Here is a 25,182-nt window from a genome sequence, read left to right on the forward strand (position 1 = left end):
GGCTAGTTTTTGGCTCCGGCGTCTTACGTCAAGTCGTAAAATGTCCAGTGTCGAAATTGCGTCCACATCTAAGAGGTCCATGTCTTACATCGTCTAAGTCGTGCCACGTCCAAGTCTCGGTGTCCAAATCGCGAAATGTCAAAGTAGTAAAATGTCAATCTTTACAATGTCTATGTCTCGGACGGTTCAAATCGCGAAATGTCAAAGTATAAAATGTCCAATCTTACTAATATCTGTCGGACGGTCCTAACCGTGGAATTTTCAAGTATTAAAAACCGGCCAAGAGCGGTCGGACACGCCCAAATAGGGTTCCGTACCATTACGAAAAAAAAAACAAGTATATTATGTGCGTTATATTATAACACAATTAAAGACTTACTACAGTCTTGAAATCGATTACCAATTAAAAAATTTTTTTTTTCAATTTCACAGTAGGTACCGGCCAATTTGCGTAGGAGTATAAAATTTTAATCTGGACCGCACACAGCCATGCAATTGATTGAATGCCATGCCGATCCAAAAACTTCCCCATTATTCCTTCCGATTTAGATTAATTCGTATACAAAGTTGGGTTACTTTTGTCGTACCTATGACATTAATATCAATTACAACCTGGCATTTAATACCTGGTTATGTTACGATCTGGACATTTACTACTTGGTTTTTACGACCTTGACATACCTGGTATGTTACGACTTGACGTACTATATCGATCTTGACATTGTATACCGACTTTCTACGACCTGGGCACCTGACATTTCGACTTTGACGTAGACCGGAGCCGTTTTTATCAGCCATATCCATAATGGTTGTAATTAATTGGTAAATTATATCACAATTAAATCAAAACAAACTAGTTATAATCCTGATCCCTGAGAGATTACGACCCACTGATGAAATCCGATGTATCAGTATGCGAGTGACAGATACAATGGTCTAATTAGAACCACACGTGTATCACTGTCACAACATTCTTGTATCGTGCCTTGTAACCGGGTGTCAACCGAGAGTCAAATGTACAGTCAGGAGGAAAATAAAATAATAATGTTTATTTTGCAAGGAGGCTACAAAGGGCTTTTTGTTACAATTTCTTAAATATCTATTAAAGTTAAAAAATCAAGTTAAAAAAATAAAATTACATGGGTATTGTGGATCCCTTGATTAAAACTGATCTCGTCTTAGGTATATATGTACGTTGCCTCTGCAGGGCACAGGCCTTCTCTGAGAATGAGAGGGCCGCAGATTCCACGCGGTTAAGTACCTAAAACTAAACATATTAGAAGATTATCTGTAGTTGGATAAATAATGTTCACTGTGGGTTTGGACCATAATGCTAGTAATGTATTGTGCAGACTTGTCTCTAACTCTTTTCAATATAGTCATCATTATCTTTCATTTTCCCATAATTCCCCCAAAGAACACCCCCTGTAATCCTAACCAGCTTCGTTTTTAATTAGGTTAATTCTAAGCACATGGGTTATAAAAGTAAGAGCCGTTATTGGGGTCATTTACCCCTTCTTCCCATCTGAAATCATTCGAAACATCGAAAAGATCTTTTGGACCCAAAGTTAAAGATTTATAAAATACTAGTTGTTGCCCGCGATTCCGTCCGCGTAGAAGTATGAAAAATAGCTTAGCTTGCGCGCGCAGAATTCGCTTATCGCTATCACACGGGTAAAAAGTAGCATTTCCTTCCTCGGGACTCCAACTATCTCCATACCGAATTTCATCAAAATCGGTTCAGCGGCTGAAGCGTGAGTATGTAACAGACAGACAAATAGACAGAGTTACTTTCACATTCATAATATTAATAGGGAAGTAGGGATTTGGAGCCTATGTTCACTTTTTAATAATACATTTAGGGGCTGTTTCACCATCCATTGATTAGTCTTAAATCTTAAACTGACGGTTAAATGTGATGCCGTCTCCGTCTATTCGAACAAAACAAATAGAGACGGCATCACATTTAACCGTCAGTTAAGACTAATCAATGGATGGTGAAACAGCCCCTTATAATAATAAAAATAAAGTACAACTTGTAAAAACACTTGCGTACAAACCAACCTGTCAAACAATTAAATTTCAAACCCATCAAATCTCGCTATCTCACTTTCAATCAACGCGTTAGTAAAAGATAGCAGTGCATCAGATTCTGTTGTCAAAAGTTTTTAAGAAATCCTCTATCTCGTTTTAGATCGCGTTGTTAGTACGAGATAGCGACAGCGCGCCGCCTGATTCTGTTGTCGAATGATTTTGAATAAGGTCTAATCGGCTTATGTCTTATCAAACGGTACATCGAGCCACGTGCTGGGATTATACTATTTATAATCGTACGTATTTATAAAGCCCTATGTAGACTGAGAAAAAACATATACGTTAAAATCGTAAGATCCAAAAATTTGATTATCAGAATTTTAAATTTGACTTTTGGCCTCATATCTGCACTTTTCGTCAGGTTAGGGGTCAATCGAAGGTAGGGTTGCCAGATGAAAATTTGAAAAGTACGATGAAAAAGCCTGATTTCCGTCAAAAAATTCCGAGTTTGTCGCAATTTTTTTTCAAGATTTTGTTTTAAATTAAGCGAATTAAAAAGTCGATTATTATTATAAATATTGATATTATTGTAATCTCGGCGGTCAAGTTCAGTTCACGCGGGTCACAACATTATGTGGGTATGTATTAAAATTATGTGTAACAAAATTATTTTTATTTTTTCTTTTTGATAAAAAGATGTAAAAAGTCCTCTATTTTATTGAAAATTCTAAAAATTCTAAGAGTCCTGAGAAGAGTCTCAAAATCCTGAGATCTCCGGACAAAGACAAGCCTAGTGGATGGCCTTTCAAACAGAGGGTCGTGTGTTCAAGCCCGGACTCGTTCCTCGAGTATTTCGGAATTTGTTTGCAAAATCACAATTGAAATTCGTCTTGTTTGGGTGGAATCTTTTCATAATAATTTTCGCTATGATTTCTTTTTCGAATGTATGGGATGTCAACATGACATTGTACCTAATAAAAAGGGTCCTCCCTGGTTCGTCAACTGTACCTGAACGTAAAACAAACACGCCTAACGAATCAATAGAAATCACAAATCACAAACATCAAACAATTTTTAAACCACTTTCTTTAATGGTTGTCGTCCAAATTGGGATAAAATAATAATTTGGGAACAGCCTGCGTCCGCGCTTATCGCGTCGCTCTCTTAGCGCTGATTCATCTTAGGTCGGACCGACAGTTTTAGCGGAACGACAAAGGTGTCGGATATAGCATAATATATCGTCACTACTTTAAAAAAAAACTCGTACCTCAAAATAGATAATTTTCTGAGTGAACTTTATGAACATTTTTTTTTCGTGATATTTTTTTAAATAATCCGCGAATTCGTGAAATTAATTCGCGGGCGGCCATGACACTTAACGGAATTTTGAGATACATCCGGGAGCCGGTGTTTCGACACTTCGCGGGCTTTTCGCGGGACGCCGGGAGCCGGTCGCTTGACACCCGAAGGGATATGTCAAGGTTCAATTTTTTTGACATATTCATTTTCGACACGAGATTTTTTCAAAGTACCTAGTGACGATATGTGTATTTAAATAGTGCAGTTCAAATTATGGATACGGAGCAACGGATAACATGCTTATATAGGCAAATACATACTTAAATACATATTAAACGTCCAAGACTCGAGACAACACATTTGTATTATTGATACAAATATCTGCCCCGGCCGGGAATCGAACCGAACTTTAGCTATATCTGGTTGTCAAAATTATGTACGAGTAGAAGGTAACACTTGTTATTTTTATGGTATAAAACTCTGATAAAACTGTTTGTTTCGACACATTTATCGAAAAATCAGCAATGATTTTGGTCAGGTTCGAGATCTAAAAGCTGTTTCTTACTAGGTCAGGCCCGTAGCTTCGGAGCAATTTTAGCGATCCGAATTCGTAAAAACGGAGCAGTAATACAAATATACTCAGCGGCACAAAATCTAGCTCACTCTACAAACAAAATTACCTATACTGCATACATTTGAGGGCCATATTTTTTACCGTTCAGGATTTTCACGGATTCGGGTCGGATTCGAATCGAGTTCGGATCGGACGTAGTGTGAAACCGCTAATACCTCTGGCTGATGGTCCGGTCCGGTGTTACTGTTCCATCCCAGCCTATATACGTCCCACTGCTGGGCACAGGCCTCTTCTCAGAACAAGAGGGCTTGGGCCATAGTTCCCACGCGGGCCCAGTGCGTATTGGAAACGTCACACGCACCATTGAATTGCTTCGCAGGTTTGCGCAGGTTTCCTCGCGATGTTTTCCTTCACCGCAAATCTCGTGGTATATTTCAAATGTAATTCCGCACATGAATTTTGTAAAACTCAGAGGTGCGAGCGCGGGGCTTGAACCCACGACCGTCTGCTTGAGAGGCGATAAGTCAAACCACTAGGCCACCACGGCTAATTACTCTTTACACTGTAAAATGTAACCTGCTATATTTACGAATATTTGACACATGCTAATAAAAAAAAAATCTTTCTTTCTCTCTTTTCTTTCTAATACGCGTCCGACAGTTTGTCGTTCCAGTAAAGCTGTCGCTCCGACCTAATGTGAACCAACTCTTAGTTGCGCCGTAAGAGCCAGTCATCCGCCGGTCTAATATAAATAGCTTGCATTAAAGGACGGAGTTACGGCGTGTTCACATTGAGGAAGATTGGAAACTGTTCCAAACTATACAAATTTTACTTTGTCCTTTGGCATATGAAAATTGTTGATATTAATTCTAAAATATAGCTACCGCGTTCAATAAATGTGCTATACTATCAACTATTTTTTATTTAATTGTTCGGAATATTTACAATGTACATAGTTCTCTTATAAACAAAGTACTGTTCAGGACAGAAACTATTTTTATAAATATGTTAGCAAAAAAACTAGCTGATTCTCCTCTGGTTGTGACTGAGCTAAAACTGTGCCTAATAAGAATACTATGCAACTATGTATATTGTAGTATAGTAAGGAATTATAGTTTCATTCTTGAACTAAAGAAGAGTTAAAATTCAAAGAGGAAAAACGGAACCTTTTTAAGATACTTGTGTTTCTGTCTGTCTGTCCGTTTGTCACAGTCGATTTTGTCTGAATCTACTAGACCGATTATTGTAATTTTGTGCACAGTTGATGACTAGGTCATCAGGTTTGATCATTCTGTTACTATTATTATTATATTACATAAGTTATCATTTTCCTTTCCTCATAACTCTCCATCATACAATATTTAATGGTATATTTCATTCGAGCTTAGACCAGTGTGCGCGAGCCCTTACCACAGTAATGGTCTTACGCGCATTACGTTATTTTTAGTGGTTTGTGACGAACAAAAAAACTACAAGACAATTTGAGTTATGTAGGGAACGTTGGCCTTGTGCACTAGTTGAAATATTTACGAATTTTATACTTTTTCTTATCCTCACTAGTATATTAGGTACTAAATATAGAAAGAAAGAAAAAACCGACCAAGTGCGAGTCGTATACAACATTAGACATTACCAAAAAAAGCACGCTACTTGTATCGCTGACCCTTTAAATATTTACCTATTTTATTTTAATTTAAATATTTATTATTATAGTGAATATACAATTTAATATTCTGTGAATATTTCAAGCGTCTATTGCGGTTAATAATATTGAGCAAAAAACGGCAAAACGTTTGTTGTATGGGAGCCCCCCTTAATGATTTATTTTATTCTAATTTTAGCATTTGTTGTAATAGCGGCAACAGAAATACATCTTCTGTAAAAATTTCAACTTTCTAGCTATCACGGTTCACGAGACACAGCCTGGTGACAGACAGACAAACAGTGAAGTCTTAGTAATAGGGCCTCGTTTTTACCCTTTAATCCTAAAAACAAGTATAATAACAACACATACTTAGGCTAAAAACTCAAACATTAACATAGGTATATAGATGCTGTACTAGTATATCCTTACATATTTACTATATTATATTTTTCTTTATTTTCAATTTGTATGGAGCCGGCAGCGCACGAGTCTATTTTTTCACTTTTAGTGATTTGTAGCAGACACTAAGTCAACACGTACCGTACGTATCACTATAGGCAGTTTCACAAACTTGGAACATGATAACAACCCTAATTGGTGACGCCGTTGTCGTTTGGCAAACGATCGGTTTACGTAAGTTTTTTTTTGGGGCACATGAAAATACTGTCTAGATTCGTAGGTTTTTGCTTGGAACATTGCAATAAGCATCGTCACCACCATATCAGTCGTCCGCTGTTGGACGTATAGGCCTCCCCCATATGGAGTTGCTTCGGTAGGAAGCGGCCTGCTGCATTCACCGTGAGCCCGCAGCTTTAACCAGATCATCCGTCCATCTCGTTGATAGAAGTCCTACACTATGCTTGCCGATTCGCGGTCTCCATTCGAGAACTACAATACGAGTAAGTATATGTTTTGTATTGTTAGAAACAAGAGATTTCCATTTCTTATGTATATATGTATTGTATATCAGTATTCAGATTTCAGTACCACTACCATGATTTTACAGTGACCGTACTCGATAGCGACGGCGTAAATTATTTGTAGAGGCGCTGTACAATTCTCCATACAAATAATTTACGCCGTCACTACCGATCACGGTCACTGTAAACTCATGGTAGTGGTACTGATGCTTGTTATTTCGAACACCAATTTCCACTTCAACATTTATTTTTGACATGATACGTATTCATTATCACATGAAAAATGACGAGAAGTGTAAATTAATATGAAATATTTACTCTCCTACGTAGGTGACGAAATCTACAATTCAAAAACGTGACATTATTTTCGCATTTCCACACATTGCGAATGTTTATTGGTTTCTAACGGGGAAACGTAGTGATTCTTGTGAATTTAAACAATGGTCATTAAAGCTAAATAGATTAGTGTTAAACGTCATCAGTCATCAACTTAGTACGGATGTAGTCACGAAACATATTCGTGAGTATTTTGACCCATTATGACGAGAATGACGAGCTGGCCAAAACGTGACATCGTCCAAATATTTCGTCATCTATTATCACATATTGGCTGTATCTAAGGGCATAGAAATTTACAATGGTGACGAGTTTTCCACACTATTCAATACAGTTTTATTATGCTTAAGTACGTCAAAGTACCTAATCATTGCGTAAGTTTTTGCTTAAAAGATAAAACTTTATTGTACCTATTGCGATTTCCTGTTTTTACCTAAAATTACCTTTCCAGGCGTGATTTTCTACTTTACCATTTGAATAAATTTTATCCTCGTTTTTGACTTTTTATCGTACCGTAAGATCAATAAGGTAAACGTACGAGTGTTCGAGTTCACGCTAATTCCCAATAGACGACACCCTGCTGTCATCTCTATTGCTAATGACATAAGATTACAGATGCCAACTATTGGGGCAGTGACGAGCACTCGTACGTTTACCTTAATCATTAAAAATAATAATTAATTAAATCCGAGATAGACAGAGCTCTTTAGACATACACATACTTATAAGTACTTACATAGTCTAGAAGTATAAAGATTAAAGAATAGGACTAAAGCCATACGCAAAAAATCATTTAAGGTTTCAGTTTTACAGTTAAATAATATTTAACCAAGAAGATATTATCTTCTTGGTCTTGGAAAGGTAAAAAATAGTATTTTCTCTTATATGTATTTGAGTATGATAAACAATTTAGAATAGTAGATAGGCATAAAAATATGATATCAATGAAGTTTCACAATATAGTAAATTTCCAAGAGCTCATCAACTGATTTCTGAAATATCGTTAAATTTTTGTTCATCGACACATATGTACTTAGAAGGATGGTTCATTTTTAAATGACCTTGACATACTTATTAAGTTCTCAAATCGTCTTTTAATAACTAATCGACTATTTCTACTTTTAGCCGATTTTAAAAAAGGAGGAGGTAATCATTTCGGTCAAACTTTCTTTCTTATTTAGGGTTCCGTGGTCAACTAGGAACTCTTACAGTTTCGCCATGTCTGTCCATCCGTCTGTCTGTCTATCTGCGGCTAAGCTCTGAGATTAGTCACGCCAACAAAGTGGTAATATAAAAAATATTTTTTTAGGGTACCTCCCATAGACGTAAAGTGGTGGGTGATTTTTTTTTCTCGACTAACCCTATAATGCCATCTTAAATCTAAACTGTTGGGTGGAAACAATATAAAAAATTTAGGATGATAGTAAGTAGGTACATCAAATTTACAAGGAAAATTATAACGACTAAGATTTCTTGAGAATTTTTAGTAGTATACCTAAGCTTGGAAGATTCCGCACAATACGAAATCCTTAGAAAAATATTACATGATTTTTTCGTAATGGCTACGGAACCCTATCTTGGACGTGTCCGACACGGCTTTGCCGGTTTTTTGTTTGTTAGCTCAGAACTTCGTCATTTATGACGGTTCATAAATTGCTGCTGCTGGCTCGTGCTAAGGCACCGACTTCATCATCCCAGCCTATTTACGTCCCACAGCTGGGCACAGGCCTCCTCTCAGAACAAGAGGGCTTGGACCATAGTTCCCACGCGGGCCCAGTGCGGATTGGGAACTTCACACGCACCATTGAATTGCTTCGCATGTTTGTGCAGGTTTCCTCACGATGTTTTCCTTCACCGCAAAACTCGTGGTAAATTTCAAATGTAATTCCGCACATGAAATTCGAAAAACTCAGAGGTGCGAGCCGGGGTTTGAACCCACGACCCTCTGTTTGAGAGGCGATAGGTCAAACCACTAGGCCACCACGGCTCTGACACCGACTTCAACTGGTAGAAAATTATTTTCATAGTTTTTTTGTACCTAGTCATTGCATTTATTAGTTAGTTCAGGCCTTATACTACGAAGTACAAAAATTTTAACTTCGAATCTTGCCGTCTCGCTGATGCTTATATTATTTAAAACGAAAGTGAAAGGGACGGTACGATACGAACTTCGATTTTCGAATTTCGTATTAGCCCCCCAGAACTCCATCATTTATGCCGATTTGGATAGTTATTTTTTTGATAGGGGAGGGCAGATAGTAGTATCAAACTTAACGTATCAACTGACCTGGTAAACATGTTGTGTGCGTGGCTGCTCATGTGTGTGTGGCACGCTCCTGTCAGCGTCCCCCCGCGCCCCGCGCGCTCGCATCATTAACGACGCCGGGGCAGCCGCTGTCACCTGTCAAACGAATGACCTTGAAATTAGAGTGTTTTAATCTGTTTGCCGTCAGTCAAATATGTACAAAAATCGAGGGTGAACTCCTGACAAATAAATAATAAACTTTATCGAAAGTATCTTACACAGTACCAGCAACAAGAGATCTACTTTCTGATAATAGTAGTAAAAAAGTACAATGCTCAATAATTAAAGTAAGTTAGATCGGGTAGGACATAGATATATAAAATAGTTAGAACCTGATAATCAGTGTTCGTCTTCAAAGTCAAGAGCTCGATGTATGATAATGATGTATCAAACATTATTCGACAACTATTTGCACGTCAAATTTTATCATTCTCGATTGAGCATTGCAGCAAAGAAACAAACAAACATATTGGGTACACTTTCATTATATCCATCCATCCATCCCAGCCTATATACGTCCCACTGCTGGGCACAGGCCTCCTCTCAGAACAAGAGGGCTTGGGCCATAGTTCCCACGCGGGCCCAGTGCGGATTGGGAACTTCACACGCACCATTAAATTGCTTTGCAGGTTTGTGCAGGTTTCCTCACGATGTTTTCCTTCACCGCAAAGCTCGTGGTAAATATCAAATGTAATTCCGCACATGAATTTCGAAAAACTCAGAGGTGCGAGCTGGGGTTTGAACGCGAGGCGATAGGTCAAACCACTAGGCCACCACGGCTTCATTTATATCAGTAGGATATAAATGGATACTCGTAATATATATTATACGTGTCTCAAAGACATAAAGCCGTTTTTTAAGTGTGGCTATAAGCTAGTAAAGTTACTGATTTTGTTTCATTGAGATAGATCTGCGCAAATTAACATCTGGTTCAATGAATTAAGTAAAAAACAATAGAAAAAGGCACGTTTATCGAAATACGGAAACTACCTACACTAAGTTAGAACTCATTGGTTATTCTTAAAAAGGTTCTGGATCGTCGGCTCCGTATAAGGAGCGCTAAATATTTCTTCATTAGCATTGCGATGGTTGGACCAATCATTGGCCACTGCTCCGTATATGGGCATAGGAGTGTTAAGACTTCTGTTTATTAAAGTAATAACAGATGTTGGTCAATTTTTACGACTGTTTTATGACCACTAACAAGCTCTTGCCATATTCGGTTCAACAAATCGCAGGATGCCAGTTGGATACATATTTGTAAAAAAGTGTAGCTAAATAGTAAGTATTGTAATGGGGGGGGATCATACTTTATTTTAAAACTAGCTATTGCCCGCGACTCCCGGGAACTATGAAATTTGCCGGGGTAAATACTATTGTATGATCTTCCCCGGGATTCAAACTATCTGTACTTATACCGAGTTTAATTTGAGTCAGTTCAGTGGTTTAGACGTGATAAGGTAACAAACAAACAGGCAAACTTGCGCACTTATAACATAAGTGGGATTAAGCTATTAGATAAACAGCAATGTTATGTTGTTACAATTGAAGTCTATGTAGATAAGACTATCCATTATTTTCTATTAGTCTTTGTATGGTGAAATTAGTTCTGTTTCAGAAAAGTTTCAGTTTTGGACGATATAAATTATGCTGTAACCATTTATGATTACTTTCAAAGTCTCTTTAGGGTTTGTAATAATAATAATAATAATAATTTATTCATTCAGACAACTTGATCCAAAATTTTCCCCTTCAAAGTGCCTCATTCAAGTATACTATTTAAAACTTATCGTATCTTAATTAAAGAAAATAAGAACAGGCTGAAATTTAGATAAATTACGGAACCTCAATTCAACTCGAGGATCTAATGGATTGCCAACGCGTGCGAAGCAGTGGGTAAAGTCTAGTGTAGGTATATGTTTACTTGTCTGTCTCCTAGAGCAACTAAAGTCTAAACGATCTATTATAGAAATGAGAAATTGGAATTGTACAGAACAGTTCAAAATATAGTTGTAAATATTACTAAATACCTACGTACTTAGCTGTTATTTTTAGACACGAGTCATACGTCATATAATACGTATCGAATTCTTAAGTGGTCCAGGATTGCGATGTGATAATTCAATTAGGCTAATCGTTTAAGAACATGATACGTTACTATGTTATTAAGTCATATTTTCTTCTTAGCGTTGTGACGATTTGATATTCAAATAGGTTTTACTCACACGACACTAAAGTAATCATTAGGTCTCGTGATCGTAATATTTTTGGCTGAGTGCAGAATTGATTTTGATTTACCATTCTTTTGGACTGCTACCCACGTTATATTCCGTCTAGAATAAACCACCACCACCACAACCACTGAAAAGAGAGACAACAGTGGAAGGCGACCACTGAAAACCTTTCAGGGATAAGTTCGCTTTAGTATCTACTTTGTTCTTTTCTTTCTGTATTTAACCTATTGTATTTTGTATTTCCTTTTTGGACAGTAAAAAAAATAACTACTGTTACTACTAAAACCTATAAAATATATTTATACATATAATACCTTATACATAAATTTAATAGTGAATGACTTAATTTTGTAGGTAAGCGCAAAACTAGAGAACGGCTAGACCTAGAATAGAATAGAATTGATTTATTAGGTGTTGAAAAAGTTTGTACATGAAATCTTAATCTAACCTATCTATCTTAATCTATCTGTTAGTTTTTTTTCGAGAAAGTTTCTGTTGAAGAGAATAAAATAGTGATAAACGAATCCCTCGCAGACCAAATTGCGGGGATCAGCTAGTTAGTTAATTATTCATCATCATCATATCAGCCATAGGACGTCCACTGTTGGACATAGGCCTCCCCCATAGATCTCCGGTTGCCTCGGTTGGAAGCGGCTTGCATCCACCGTGAACCTGCGATTTTGACCGTGTCATCCGTCCATCTCGTTGGTGGCGGACGTCCAACGCTGCGCTTGCCCATCTGCGGTCTCCACTCTCTCTATACCTTCCGCCGCCTAACTTTGCCTAAAAGTTCATTGCCCCGACGAGGTATATTTCCAATAATTGGATAGGCACTATACCGTTAAGCGATTCGAACACAATCCGGGAGTAACGTAAAGACGTCGCATAAAAATGTATGTCAAAAATGCGTCAAAACTGAGTATTAAGTAATGAACTTTTAGGCAAATTTATATGGCGCGTGGTAAAGTCTAGTTAGTTATTATTATTTATAAATATGTTAAAGTTGCATAATAAAGCGATTCACTCAGAATATTAAGAAAACTACTTATAAATACCGGGTGGGTTTAGTCATCAATAATTTGAGTTCGAACTCGTAATTTGTATTGAAATGATGATTAAGTACTTACGTCGGGTGATTGAACATTTTTGCTTTACCTTATAAAAGCTAAGTAATTGATGTAAATAAATTGCTTCAGAATGTTGGATAAATTAAACGCCTTGAGCTACAAGTTTGTTAAGCGCCTCTGCTGAGTAATTTTGCAAACATTGTTGCTGTGAAAAAGGATTTATAACAAAGAAGTGATCGAATACGTCAGTGCCTAACAATTAGAAAAAAAAGAAGCTGAAGCTACCTTTATGTTCGAAAAACGATTATACATATCTACTGTAAGTTCATTTATTACAAGCTATATTTAATTATTTAGTATTTATAAGTTATATTTATTAGTTACATACCAATGCTGCGCGAGCGAAGCCGCGGGCAAAAGCTAGTACAGAATATTGGTTAAAATACAGCTAAACATTTTTTTTTTCTAATTTTACTTCAATCAAAACCAATGTGTACCTACTACCACTTTCATTACAAATAAGGAAAAGGCTACGTTGCTATAGAGACAAGTTTACGGGCAACATTTAAACGTACAAGTATTCAATTCACTAGAAACTACACCAAGCGACCCCTTTATCACCACACAATTAACTTCTTATCAAAGGCATCGGGGTCCTTCTACGCATTTAGCTATACCCAATAACCTATTGTTTGGTCCTAGACTCCAGCTTCCATATTGGCATATTGCAATCCATACACGGCTCGGACCTGGTGACCTATGACATTTCAACCAGCAGCGTCCTGCTCTAACGTCGCTGGTCAGAGTGAGATAGTTGAATATCGTATTGTTTGTTTTGTTGTTTGTGTTCAGTGTCTACTGCTTTATATTGTTTTGAACGGCAGGTAATTCGGAGTTCCCATGGGATTCAGTTTTGCTATTGAAATTGGAGTCGATTTCTGTCTTGATTATACGCTTGTTTGCTGTTATTGTAACTTGAAGTGACAATTGATCAAATAACAGAAGATAATACTAGTAGGTACGTAATGCAACTTATTCACGCTCTATGTATTAATAGTTAGGTTACCTACCGAAACTGGCAACATGATTTTTGTATTTGGAATATTTCAGCAGCTGGTTGAGTAAACGGTGAAGGAAAACATTGTGAAGAAACTTACAACACACATGCGAAGATATTCAATGGTGCGTGTGTAAATTTCTCAATAACAAATGGGACTACATGAAAAAGTACGCTCCGAGCCATCTGGGATGTATGTACCTTCAAAGGTACAAATGAACATAAGCATATTAATTCCGAAAATATCAAGTTCTAATACGACGCAGAAATAAGTTAATTTGAAGCTGAAATTTATTACGAAATGGTCCTTACGGTCCATGTACCACTGACCTCCAAATTTGTTAACAATATTTGCCCCCCTTTTCACTCGTTAACGGGCGGATTGTTTGCGAAGGGTGCGTGGTAAGTAGCGGGCTAATTAACACCGCTTAGCAGTTACTTACGGGGTGGCTGCAGGTGGTCTTTGTTTGAGGCTGGTTGGGCGCTTTTTTGTTTTTTTTATTGAGTTTACAAGGTTATTGTATACAGTGATATATACAAGTATATACCTGTTGTATGTATGTATTAGTGCACAGAATTAATATGGAGCTTAAGTCATTTTTCGAATTTGGAACGTCAATTTGTACATAAGAAAAATATAAAACATTTATTTCAGGTCATTTTGGTAACCTATATTTTTACATCAGTATAAATTAAATTAAATTAAACAAAATTAAATTAAAATTAAAATAAATTAAATCAAATACAACAATGGGTAAAGATCATCACTTGTTTTGCCCAGTGTTGATGTCCACTGGCTTTGTCATGGGGCAGTCCAGGTTTATACGGACATGTTACTACTACATACAACAGGTTATTTACTTAAGTTTTTCACCTCTCCCACCCCATTTGGGAATACAGGCGTGATGTTTGTGTGTGTGTGTTTCATACCTAGATTAAATCTAATTTTCAATGTATGCGATACAATACAAAATTGATAGCACATTGATAAATGTTTATCTCAGAGATGTCAAATAAATGACAAAAATTATTCAAAGGCCCCCGTACCAGGAGACAGCGATAACCATTGGGGGAGAAAAGTCCTGGAGTTTCGAACGCGAAACGACAGGCACTAGGTGGACTGACGTCATCGCGAGAGTTGCGAGCAATCGGTGGATGCAAGTGGCGAGCAGTCGTTAATAATGGCTTTCTAAAGGGAGTTCTTTGTTCAACAGTGGATGTCTTTTGGCTGATGATGATGATGTTGATGAAATTTGTGTTTGTTGTAACTTTTTCTTTTTGCTTTAAACATAGGTACTAAAATAATGCCGTAGGATGAAGTTTAAAAAAACTCGTATGTACAGCCAGCAACAAAAATATACATACATTTGAAGTGCCAAAAATTTTTACACGTGTAACATATTTTTTGCACTTTGGTTGTATCTGTATTCATATCTTTGTTGCTGACTGTACCTACCTTAAAATCGTTGATTGTCCTGAATTAACTTATAAACACTATTTTAATGAATTTATTGAATTAGGCGTTACTTTGCCGAAGTCCACAGTAATGAGCTAAAAATAATTACTTTGCTCACCCGTGACCAAATAATAGCTAAGAATTACTTTGAGAGTCAATTTTGTTGCCGTATGGATTTCAAAGACTAGACTTTTTAAAGCAGTGACGATATCTTGATGACACCGCGACGGGCCCAGTTTGAAACAAAAGCATTTCACCAATTCCATTTCCCGCCTAACCTAATCGCCACCATTACGCTGCCAGAACTAATATGGCGTCTTATCATAATTCGAATCGCCTGCGCAGATGTATGACAAAACTTGTCTACGGTTATTAATTTCTAACGCGTAGCTGTATGATTTTTGTTCTCATTACGGCTGTTAGTTCAGTCAACTTTTGGGTGTTTAAAATAAGATTATGGTTATTGAAAATGTCTGTTGGATTTTTTTACTTTGAAAAGGGTTTTAAGTCTTTGCAGATTTTTTTTGTCTATTGCCATGCATTTATATCATGGTAATTTAAAATGTTTTCGAAAAAGAGTACTTGAGAAGATGTATACTTGTATTTATTTATATAATATACAGTCGCCGTGATCGACGTTTAATAGTTGATCTCTTAAACCTTTCCACCATCGCAATGTATGAAGGTGCAGGGGCAGTTGTAGTTAGGTACTAAATATACTTTTTTATGTTGTATCTTTTTATATACGTACCGATCATAAAAGTTACTACCTGTCTAGTTTAATAAATACCAAAATATCACCTACTTATAGACGTTCAATGAACGTCAGTTGACTTTTTAAAGTTTATTACATCCTTAATGAGTTATACGGACGTTTTTTTTATCAGGCACATGTATATAATATCCTGGTACACTTATTTGATTGATAAGCAAATCAAAAGTCATCTCAAATTTAAACGAGTCTAATAAATGTATAATGACTTTGAATAAAAAACTTTTACAACAGATTTCAACTGTACATTATCACTTCTGCTGTTTGTATTTTTTGCCGTCCTACTCATTATAATTAGCTGTAATAAGATTCATTTGTTTCTATGTCAACGTCCAGAGTGCACAGTTAAGAAACGGTATGATAACGCTCTTCAAAGTACGCACCATCGTCGTCTATTGTAATCCCCTGTTTGGTAAAGGCCGATACGCACTATTCTACCCTGTATTTGGTCACATCCAGCTTCAGCTAGTCTAGTCTGCTTCTAGCTAGAGGGAGTCCTCCATTGCCTAGTCGTATTCTCAACTCAAAATTTTGTTTAACCTAGCAAGTACTGTTATTTCTCTTATCACAGATATTTTTATACTTAAGCTCGTAACGAAGACCAGTCATTGATTAAAAAAAAACCGCCCTTCTTCGGTTATGACCATACTTTGCATTAAGAGTACAGCTTACTTGAAAAATAATGCAAAAAAACCATATTGATTATTATCCAGGTGTCCAAACATTATTTTTATTAATTAGTACATTCTCATTCTAATTAAGGTTTATATTTTACTAAAATACTCGTTCGTTATTTAATCTCGTGAAGTACCTAAGCTTCAATAGTATCCAAAATTAATTTAGTTGGCAGACTGAAGGAAATTTGTGACTTAAAAATAATCGTACTGTCCCAAATCTACCTACTTTTATTTAAAGGCAGTTCAATTGATTTAATCCATTACATTACTCATCCCCACAAAGATGACTAACACAATAATATCAGGTATATATCCTGGACGGATTCGAACCCTGAACCTGAGTAATCGGTTTCCCATGTACCAATTAATTTATGCGAAGATGATCTAAGAGTTAACGTAAACATCATACATGATTACTAAAACTTTAATTTAAATGGAATTGATACATACACTCATTTATATGGATATAGTAAAAAATTACGTCATTTCGCTCAAGCCTACACAATTTAATTGAATCTTTAAGTACCTATTACCGGTTGTTAATTAATTGCATATGTTAGGTATCGAAGAAGAGTTTAAAGGATATCGAATGGTGTGAGTGAGGTCATATAATTTATGCAACGTGTTTTTCTTAATATTAGTTAAATTCGAGAGGCTGTTCAGTTCATTCATAGAAACAACCTTTAGGTTAGTAACTTTTGGGGTAAATATTTTTTTTTCATAACTTAACAGTAGTTCACAGTCATTCTTAAAGGTCAAATTTTAAAATTTACAAATTTGACGAGTGACATTGACGTGATGAAGTAAGAAAGACTTTATAGAACAAAAAAAAACTTATTTTTTTAACCTTCTTTTAACGTAAGAATAAAATGTGTTGCGGTCGATTATGAATGTAACCTTAAAAGTTTAGTCTTTTATTCAAAATAAAACCCCAAAACAGAAGTTTGTCGACAGCCTTTTTTATTTCCCTCATAAATTAAGCGGACATCAAATAGAAATCTCAAAAGCTTTCAACCATCGATTATGTAGACGTACCAAATTGTCCGAACGTACGTACAATCATTACAAAAGTAGCTATTGTCGTTCGATAGACCGTCTCATTGCGATGCATCAGGAAAAAGAAATCTCGTGGAACGGAGCGTAAAAAAGGGCAAATAAAAAAAAAGTAAACGAGATGCGGCCGAGTACGCTAAGATCTCGGTCAGGAGCCGACTTCTTTTGTTTCCAGCCTCGAATCAGCCAGTGCTTCGAATCTAGATGCTGTTTTCGAATTGTTGTTTTCTTTTTCCCCCTATGGCTTTTTCTTTATTGTCTCTGGCCAGTAAAAAAAATAAAAGCCCGGTGGCTTATGGCTCCCCATTGATATGCGACGTTCGAATTGAAATTTAAATATTTGCTCGCGGATACTGGACGGGCTTCATCTTGAGTATTTTGTTTTTAAAAGACGGCTGTGCTGCCAGCTTCATATTTATTATGTTATTCGGGAAGCAGAGATGCGTTGAGATACGGCTCGATTATAAACATTTGTATTTGGTTGATATTTACCTAAGCATTCAGTTTTATTTGAGACTTTTATAACTATAATATCAAAATGTACGATAGTATGTTAAGTAGTTTGATCTGATATTTTGGGCTAAAAAGGTATGAAAAACTACCTATGCATTGAATTAAAACGAATATGGCAGGACAAAATTAGAATAATTTATCAGGTTACTCTTTCATATAAATAAATAATAAGCACCAACTAGCATTTTATAGAAATGACATAAAAGTATGCACCTATATGAAAAAAAAACCATATAATGTATGTTCAAAATGAATAAAGACTAACTACAAGTAAAAGTTGATAATCATGTAGCTAATTTTGATCGACCCTTTTAAACCTGTTTTATCTAAAACTTCAAAAATATTTGGACCAAAGAAATTTAATTATGTTTCACCGAGGTCACGGGGCGTTACGCTTGCTCTGATCGCCGACTCGTTTTTTCAAGTTTTTTTATTTTAATTGAACCAAAATATAGTGCCAGTCTTATGACTGACTATCTATGTAAATTGAGCCACATGAAACTATGGCATATAAGAAATACTCGTAAACGAACAGTTTTATTTTCTTATTCTTGTTCAGAAATAAATAGTATTTCAAATTGGTACAGTCGAGTTCATAAACTTGTGATCAAAAATATCTGAACACACTTCTATGCCGTTAACAATAGAGTCGTGTTCAGATATTTTTGATCAAACTTTTTCTCACAAGCTTATGAACTCGACTGTACCTCACTATACTAGCGATACCAGCGCCAATAAGCTTGTCACAGAAAAACTCATTGGGGAATATTATTGACATACTTGATTACATATATTTGCATATCTCTGGTGGAAAAATATTTTTAGACCAACCTTGAAATGAAAATTCACGGTACTCTAACTAACGCATTGTCGTGTTATTTAGGTTCTCTGACATTGATTGATTCCTTGTTATTCAAACCGTAGGTAAATTACCCCTAAAGGACATCAGACAATGTTATTATAGACTTAAAGCTCAGTATAGTATTGCAATAAAATATCGTGCAATGCGTAATTTGCATTACATTGCGAGACCGTAAAGCGAACGATTATGAAGTAGTCATTGAGCATTTGAGCGCCGCAATGTAATGCAACTTGCACGATTTTTTTTGCTGGTGTAAACTGGGCTTAAAAATTGTACTGCGTTTGATTAACCTAACCTAACCTACAATTTTCTGGAGTAAACTAAATAAAAGGTTAGGAGTCACCTGACAAACGTAATTAATAGGGTTAACAGTAACGTACACTTATGGGGTCCTTAAATAAAATGAAAATTTCATTTACACTACTTTTAGAACAGACTTAAGAAACTATCAAGAGTCATTGCTCATAGTTTTAGCTAACCTCTGCGACAACACTGGATGGAATGCGTCAACTGACTAAAATCAGCAGGGCTACTACGAAACTCGAAACTCGAAGTTCGTATCGTACCGTCCCTCTCGCTCTCGTATTAAATAGTATATGTGTTAGAGGGACCGCACGACACGAACTTCGAGTTTCGAGTGTCGTAGTAGCCCTGCAGACCACCCGCTCATGTCTATCCTTATCCATTATTGTATATTGTAAAAGCGAGAATGACGCGGTCTGCCTCTTCACCCATAAATCGCTGAACCGCTTTGGACGAAATTTGATATATTCATTTGGTAAACTTTTTTTTGTGAAATACCTTTTACGTCCGAAACATGGAATTTTGTCCGTAACTCGAGTCTGGTTCAAAATGTTATTTCCATAGCTTATGTACTAACCGAGAAATAAGCAGTAAACATGTTATTGTTTCGCAAGTATTTTTATAAGTGTAAATTTATCTCGCAAATGTGTCCTAAACTTTGACAAGCAACTCTCATCCTCGCATTACTCACCTAACTGCAAAAAGTGATCCCGCTGCTCTAATCTGTGGCGCCGTGACTTAAAAAACTTACATCCGGTTAGCGACCGGTTTATTTTAGGTATTTATTCGCATCTACATAGAGCCTATCAATTAAAATTGATCGCTACCTATTACTAGCGCGTAATGTATTTAAATATGAGCTAATTATTTGGATTGCTTTTTGACTTAAAGATTTTAAATGGTTTTAGCATGGTAAGAAGTGAACTGGCTTCTACGTGGTAAGTTCTAGTTTCCGCGAGTTTGTTTATAATTGGAATACTCTTTTTATGGCCGAACCATTCCAATTGCGATTCGCCGTTCGCGATTTTATAAATTTTACTATGACTTCCTTATTGATTAGTATAGTACGGTCAAGGACTAATTCATGAGCCACCATGGAAACTTTTCAAAGAAAAAAACATTACGATTTTCCTACTAATTAATGCGATGTCACTATGCCCTTTACTGTAAATTGGTTTCATGGTCTCTGATGAATTAAAGTGCTCAATGTGGTTAGGTTACTAAGTGAAAGAACTTACTAAACTAGAAAATGATTTAATTTTCATAAAAAAAAACTTGAAAATGTTTCGTTACATATTTTTGCTCCCTATAGTGTATCTGAAGTATGTGCTCTCATTTTATCTACATAATTTGCAGGGTCGATATTGGGAACTTCTAACTGTAATCTTTAGTTATTATTAGTATGTAAGATGACTTGTAAGTGGTGAAATTGTTTATCTTTTCTAACTCTCTTTCAAACAGATATATGTAGATAATACGAACCAAACATTCCAAAAAGTTGGGTGTTACTTCGTCTTATAGTGCCAGTTTAATACATATATTGAACGTCAGTAGCCATTTCCTTAAATCTCGTCCTGTCCATAGCCAGCTTAGTAACAGTTATTTACTACTGTCTTGATGCAAGCCCTTACATTTTGATAGTAAACCAGACTGAATTATTGTAAAATACCTTCTCAGTGTCCCTTTATGGCGCTTTTTGATTTCCTTGCTCTTGTGGTTTGAAAAGTGTGTCTGTGTAAAAAAGTATTAAGAGGACCTAAAGCGAAATAATATGGTTTAGCTGGATTACTAACGCTGTATACCTACTCGCTTATATTATACTGCTGACAACAGTGAGAGTGGGCAAAAAGACAACTGGAGGACTCACTGATGCATAAATATTTTTTTTTCACCTTTGCTCTTTTGCTTGGCGATATTGTATCCATATAGGTTTGAAATAAAAGAAAAATATTAAGCGCTAGCGCTGCTAAAGGAAGCTACTAGTCACTTTATGTAAATAGTTAAAAGACACAAGTATACGAATGAGTTTTTGCTACTACTTAATTTATTTTTTAATGCAAGCTCTTTTTTCTGATAGTACCTATATGCACTTTTAATTGAGTGCACTTGCATTGTCATCCAACTTACGCAGCATTTTCACCAGAGACGTGCGAGCATGTTTTGCGAGGAATAATAATATGTTTTTCATTAACCAATAGAAACGCTTCATTAACTTCTTCGCATTGCACAGCTCTGGTGGAAACAGCTGAGCGGAGCGAGGCGAGGTAAATGAAGCGTTTCTGTTGGTTAATGAAAAACATCCCTCACACATTATTGGTGGAATCGCTGCTTCACACTTTTGTACCAAATTTCAAATTAAGTGGATCAAAATGAACTTGTAAGATTTGATACATACATATTTTACTGAAATGTAGAGCTTTAATGTATATTGTTTATAAGCAAACGGCAAAATATAGGCATTATTTAGTAGTCAAAATGTTTTTGATCCCGATTATGATTCTATTAAATCATAGCTTCTTTTTTCTGCTTCTTCTAGGTTAGTGGAAAGTGTCCCGTGGGATTTGATGTTAACAGACAGAAGACCGACAAAATGATTCTTTAGAAGTTCAGTTTTTATAACAAACTTTAGTAAACTTACAACATTCGTATATAGGTTTATACTCATGTGGTGGTTTCAAAATTTGCAAACCATAGTTTGATGATTTTTGGAATTTGATTGAGTTGAAATTTGGCATGCTGACGTAAATCCGGTGACAACAGGTACTCTTAGTAAAATTCTGGTAGTCTTGCCTGGATTGTCTCCGCAAGATGGAACTCTATTAACGGTTTGTGGTATCAACGTGGGACTTAATACGGATAGGTATGTATGACAATGCAAGTACAATAAACAAAATGTACAGTCAGCCCAAAAAGTTCGTGTTAATATTTTTTTAAAGTTACGGATGCTAAAAATCGTCGTAAACAAGCACTTGAATCAGAACTATTTTTCCTCTCTCTTTATAGGTCAAATAAATGACGCATGGCCACTTACCACTAAGGCTTGTTTTTTGATATGTCGAGTTTTGAGTATCGACCATGTCTGTTTGTGTGTATAAATGTTTGCCGAAGGTAAATGTGAATTAAACACACAGTAAGTATGACAGGCACTCCAAGAAAAGGTTATCTAAATGTTTAGATATTCTAGTTATGAGCAATGCAATCGTTTATTTGGGTTTATATTGAGTCAGGTGTGGTTTAGATTTTTGCAATTACCTGTCACATTATGTTGTTTAAAATCCTGGCGTCTTTCTAGGATGATAGTCGATAAAGATAAAGAAGATATGGATCCTACTTTAAACACCTTAAAACCTTAAAATGGATTACCTACAATTAGGATTTGTGTTTTATGGAATGTTTGCTCACAGTGTAATGCGCGCAAAGGCCATGACCATAACCATTTTTATCCATAAAACGGTTAATTTAATGTAGAAGATGGTAAATGCCATTGTATTATCAGCGGGTTATAAAATGTGCACGCTGGATCACTGGCGCTGAGGCCAAATATTATAGGCTTGTAGCTTTTTTGTCTTTCTTTGATCATCTCGTCTCCCATTTCAATAACATTGACCTTATGATTGATTATTTGGAGACTTTTTGTATTTTTTATTTCCACTCCAAATTTGTTACTTTTACGGTCATCCCGTAAAACCATATCGAAAATACAAACTCCGTAAGTTAAATGCTTAAGTAGCGTAGTAGAAAAAAATAACAACCTGAGATATTGGTGCATAGGAGAAATTCGTGTCTGTAGTCCTGTCCAGTGGTAGTGTAGGGGTATGGCACGCAGCACGGAATGCTGAGGACCTGGGTTGGATTCCCAGCGCTGGTCTCTTTTTCTGGTTTTTCAGTGCATCCATGTCTCAGTTTGTATTTTCGAAACATTGACCTTATAATAGCTATACTACATAATTATGGCGTAACTAGCCAAAGCTGGGTAGAGCTGATGGCTTTTGGGGCAACGTTATAAAGTCAGGTAGCTATCACCATCATCATCAGGTAGTATAGACTAGAATAAAATAAAAGTTGGTACGATTACTATTGAAAGGTTTTGGACTTTTGATAATTGTTTAAGGCAATCTCTCGGGTCATAATGTTTGTGACCAAACTCCTCCGAAACAGCTTGACTGATTTTTTGATTTTTTTTGTGTATATTCGGTAGGTCTGAGAATAGGACGTAAACTATTTTTCATACTTCTCCGCGGATAGAGACACGGGCAACAGCTAGTATTTAAATAAATAAGTACGTTGTGTTGTTATTTCTTTACTAAGCCCTGAATTCGTATTTCAATTATCTATTTACTAGAAATAAATAGATAATTGAAATATCCATGAGTCCCAAGACCATGACACTAGACTGGCTCGTTTTTGCCAAATTTGCAGTGAGAGCGCAGAATTTGGTACCATTCTGAAAGGAGTTTATCCCATTTCTTATACCCAAATATGCCTAGCAGTCGTTGTTTCTTTTTATACCAAAAGTCGCATTATTTTTGTTATTTTAATAACAGGGTTACGTTCAACTATGGCGAGTAATAAAAACCTTCAACATAGTAGTTCTTTATATTGTTCTTTAACTCGGCAATTTTAAAATAATCATGATGTCGATATATGATGTTTATGGGCGGTGGTGATATCTTACCATCAGGAGACCCACTTGCTCGTTTGCCATCTAGTCTAATAAAAAAAATGACGATATATAACTAAAAATCTAAAAATTCCGAAGATGTTGGCGAAAAATCTGCATCGAGCTACCTCAGACTACAAAAACAAAACACCGAAAAAGTTGTTTAAAGAAAAACTTTTAATTATTAAATCTTACCGTGTTTATCTATAGTCCAACAATCCTTAACTACAACCATTTAACACTTAAATAAATAAAATACCAAAGTCCACACAGCGATGTCAAAAACGCCCTTGCAACCACTAAACAAAATTAGCCGGACCTAGAAAAACTGTTAACACAACTGTGGGCACTACACGCAAAACTGCAGTCATAATTGGGGAACAATGTCACACGAAAATCTACTCAAAAAAACAACCGAGCATCATTAGAAAAAAGTTTAAATCTATCGTTGTTTCATTTACAAAAAAAAAACGTTGCGGCCAATCGGCGTTTGGTATTTCGGAACTGTCAACGCGTTTGACAGACGCGTTGCGCAGACGCGGGCGAGCGAGCGTGCTGTGCGCACGGGCATCGGCACTACACTGAGTTCGCGCGCTTTTCGACTAAACCTCCTCTCACAGATGCATTAGAACACGAAACGAAAAACTTACGGATACGCTATCACGCGTTAGTTTTGACCTTTGACTGGAGCTTGACTAAATCGGTTTGGTTTGCCGAGTCCATGGCTGGCGAGACCTTATAAGCTATTCAGACTTCTACTTCTGTTTGAACTTTGAGTTCTCGTAAAATGACATGCAGCCTTGCTTTTTGAATTTAGAAAAAATCCCTCTTAGTGCACGTCTATGATCCTCAAGGATAATACAGCTGCATTTCAAGTCTCTAGCTCTAGGTTTAGATGTCAGTCATTCAGCTATATTACTCTTTTGTAGGTATAGATTGTAAGATTTAAGATATTTCATCATGTGGCATCTCTACAACATACGGGTGTTAAAGTTTAAAAAAAACTGTACATATTTTTATTAGAATTAATTTTAAATCATATAATTTTTTTGAATTGAATACTAACGTCACATGTATTCGTCAGGTCCGCCACATACAGGTAAAGTTTTTTTTGGTCCAATCGCTCTTAAATAACTCCATCCCATAACCAGAACTTAATGAAGATTTTTTTCATAAGTAGGTACAGTTGAGCAAACAAAATTGCATACTAGGGTCGAACGTTTTTGCTATCAAAGAGGGTTCCTTGATCGGCAAAATATTGCTAGATGTCATTAGTCTCGTGTGGTTTGTTTGATGTTTGTTACGCTCTCGCTTACAATTGGCTCATTTAGTTATTCACTAACCAATCACAAAGGTCAAAATTATTTAAACGGACGCCACGGTACAAGCGCTAACTATCCAGTGACAGAAACTCT

The 25,182-nt window shown here is 36.2% G+C and overlaps 1 protein-coding gene across 1 annotated transcript in view; it reads right to left on the bottom strand.

Moving 5' to 3' along the window:
• Positions 1–24,335, bottom strand: part of LOC141439294 (uncharacterized) — a 190,223-nt gene extending 165,888 nt beyond the window's left edge. The window contains exons 1-2 of the mRNA XM_074103552.1: positions 23,963–24,335; positions 9,096–9,209 (exon numbers count right to left, since the gene is read on the bottom strand). Of these exons, the coding sequence (XP_073959653.1) occupies positions 9,096–9,127 (32 nt within the window). The 5' untranslated portion in view covers positions 9,128–9,209; positions 23,963–24,335. The remainder of the gene's footprint in view (positions 1–9,095; positions 9,210–23,962) is intronic.
• Positions 24,336–25,182: the final 847 nt, after the last annotated feature.

Source organism: Choristoneura fumiferana, chromosome 20 (genome assembly GCF_025370935.1).
Source record: "Choristoneura fumiferana chromosome 20, NRCan_CFum_1, whole genome shotgun sequence".
Classification (NCBI taxonomy): domain Eukaryota; kingdom Metazoa; phylum Arthropoda; class Insecta; order Lepidoptera; family Tortricidae; genus Choristoneura; species Choristoneura fumiferana.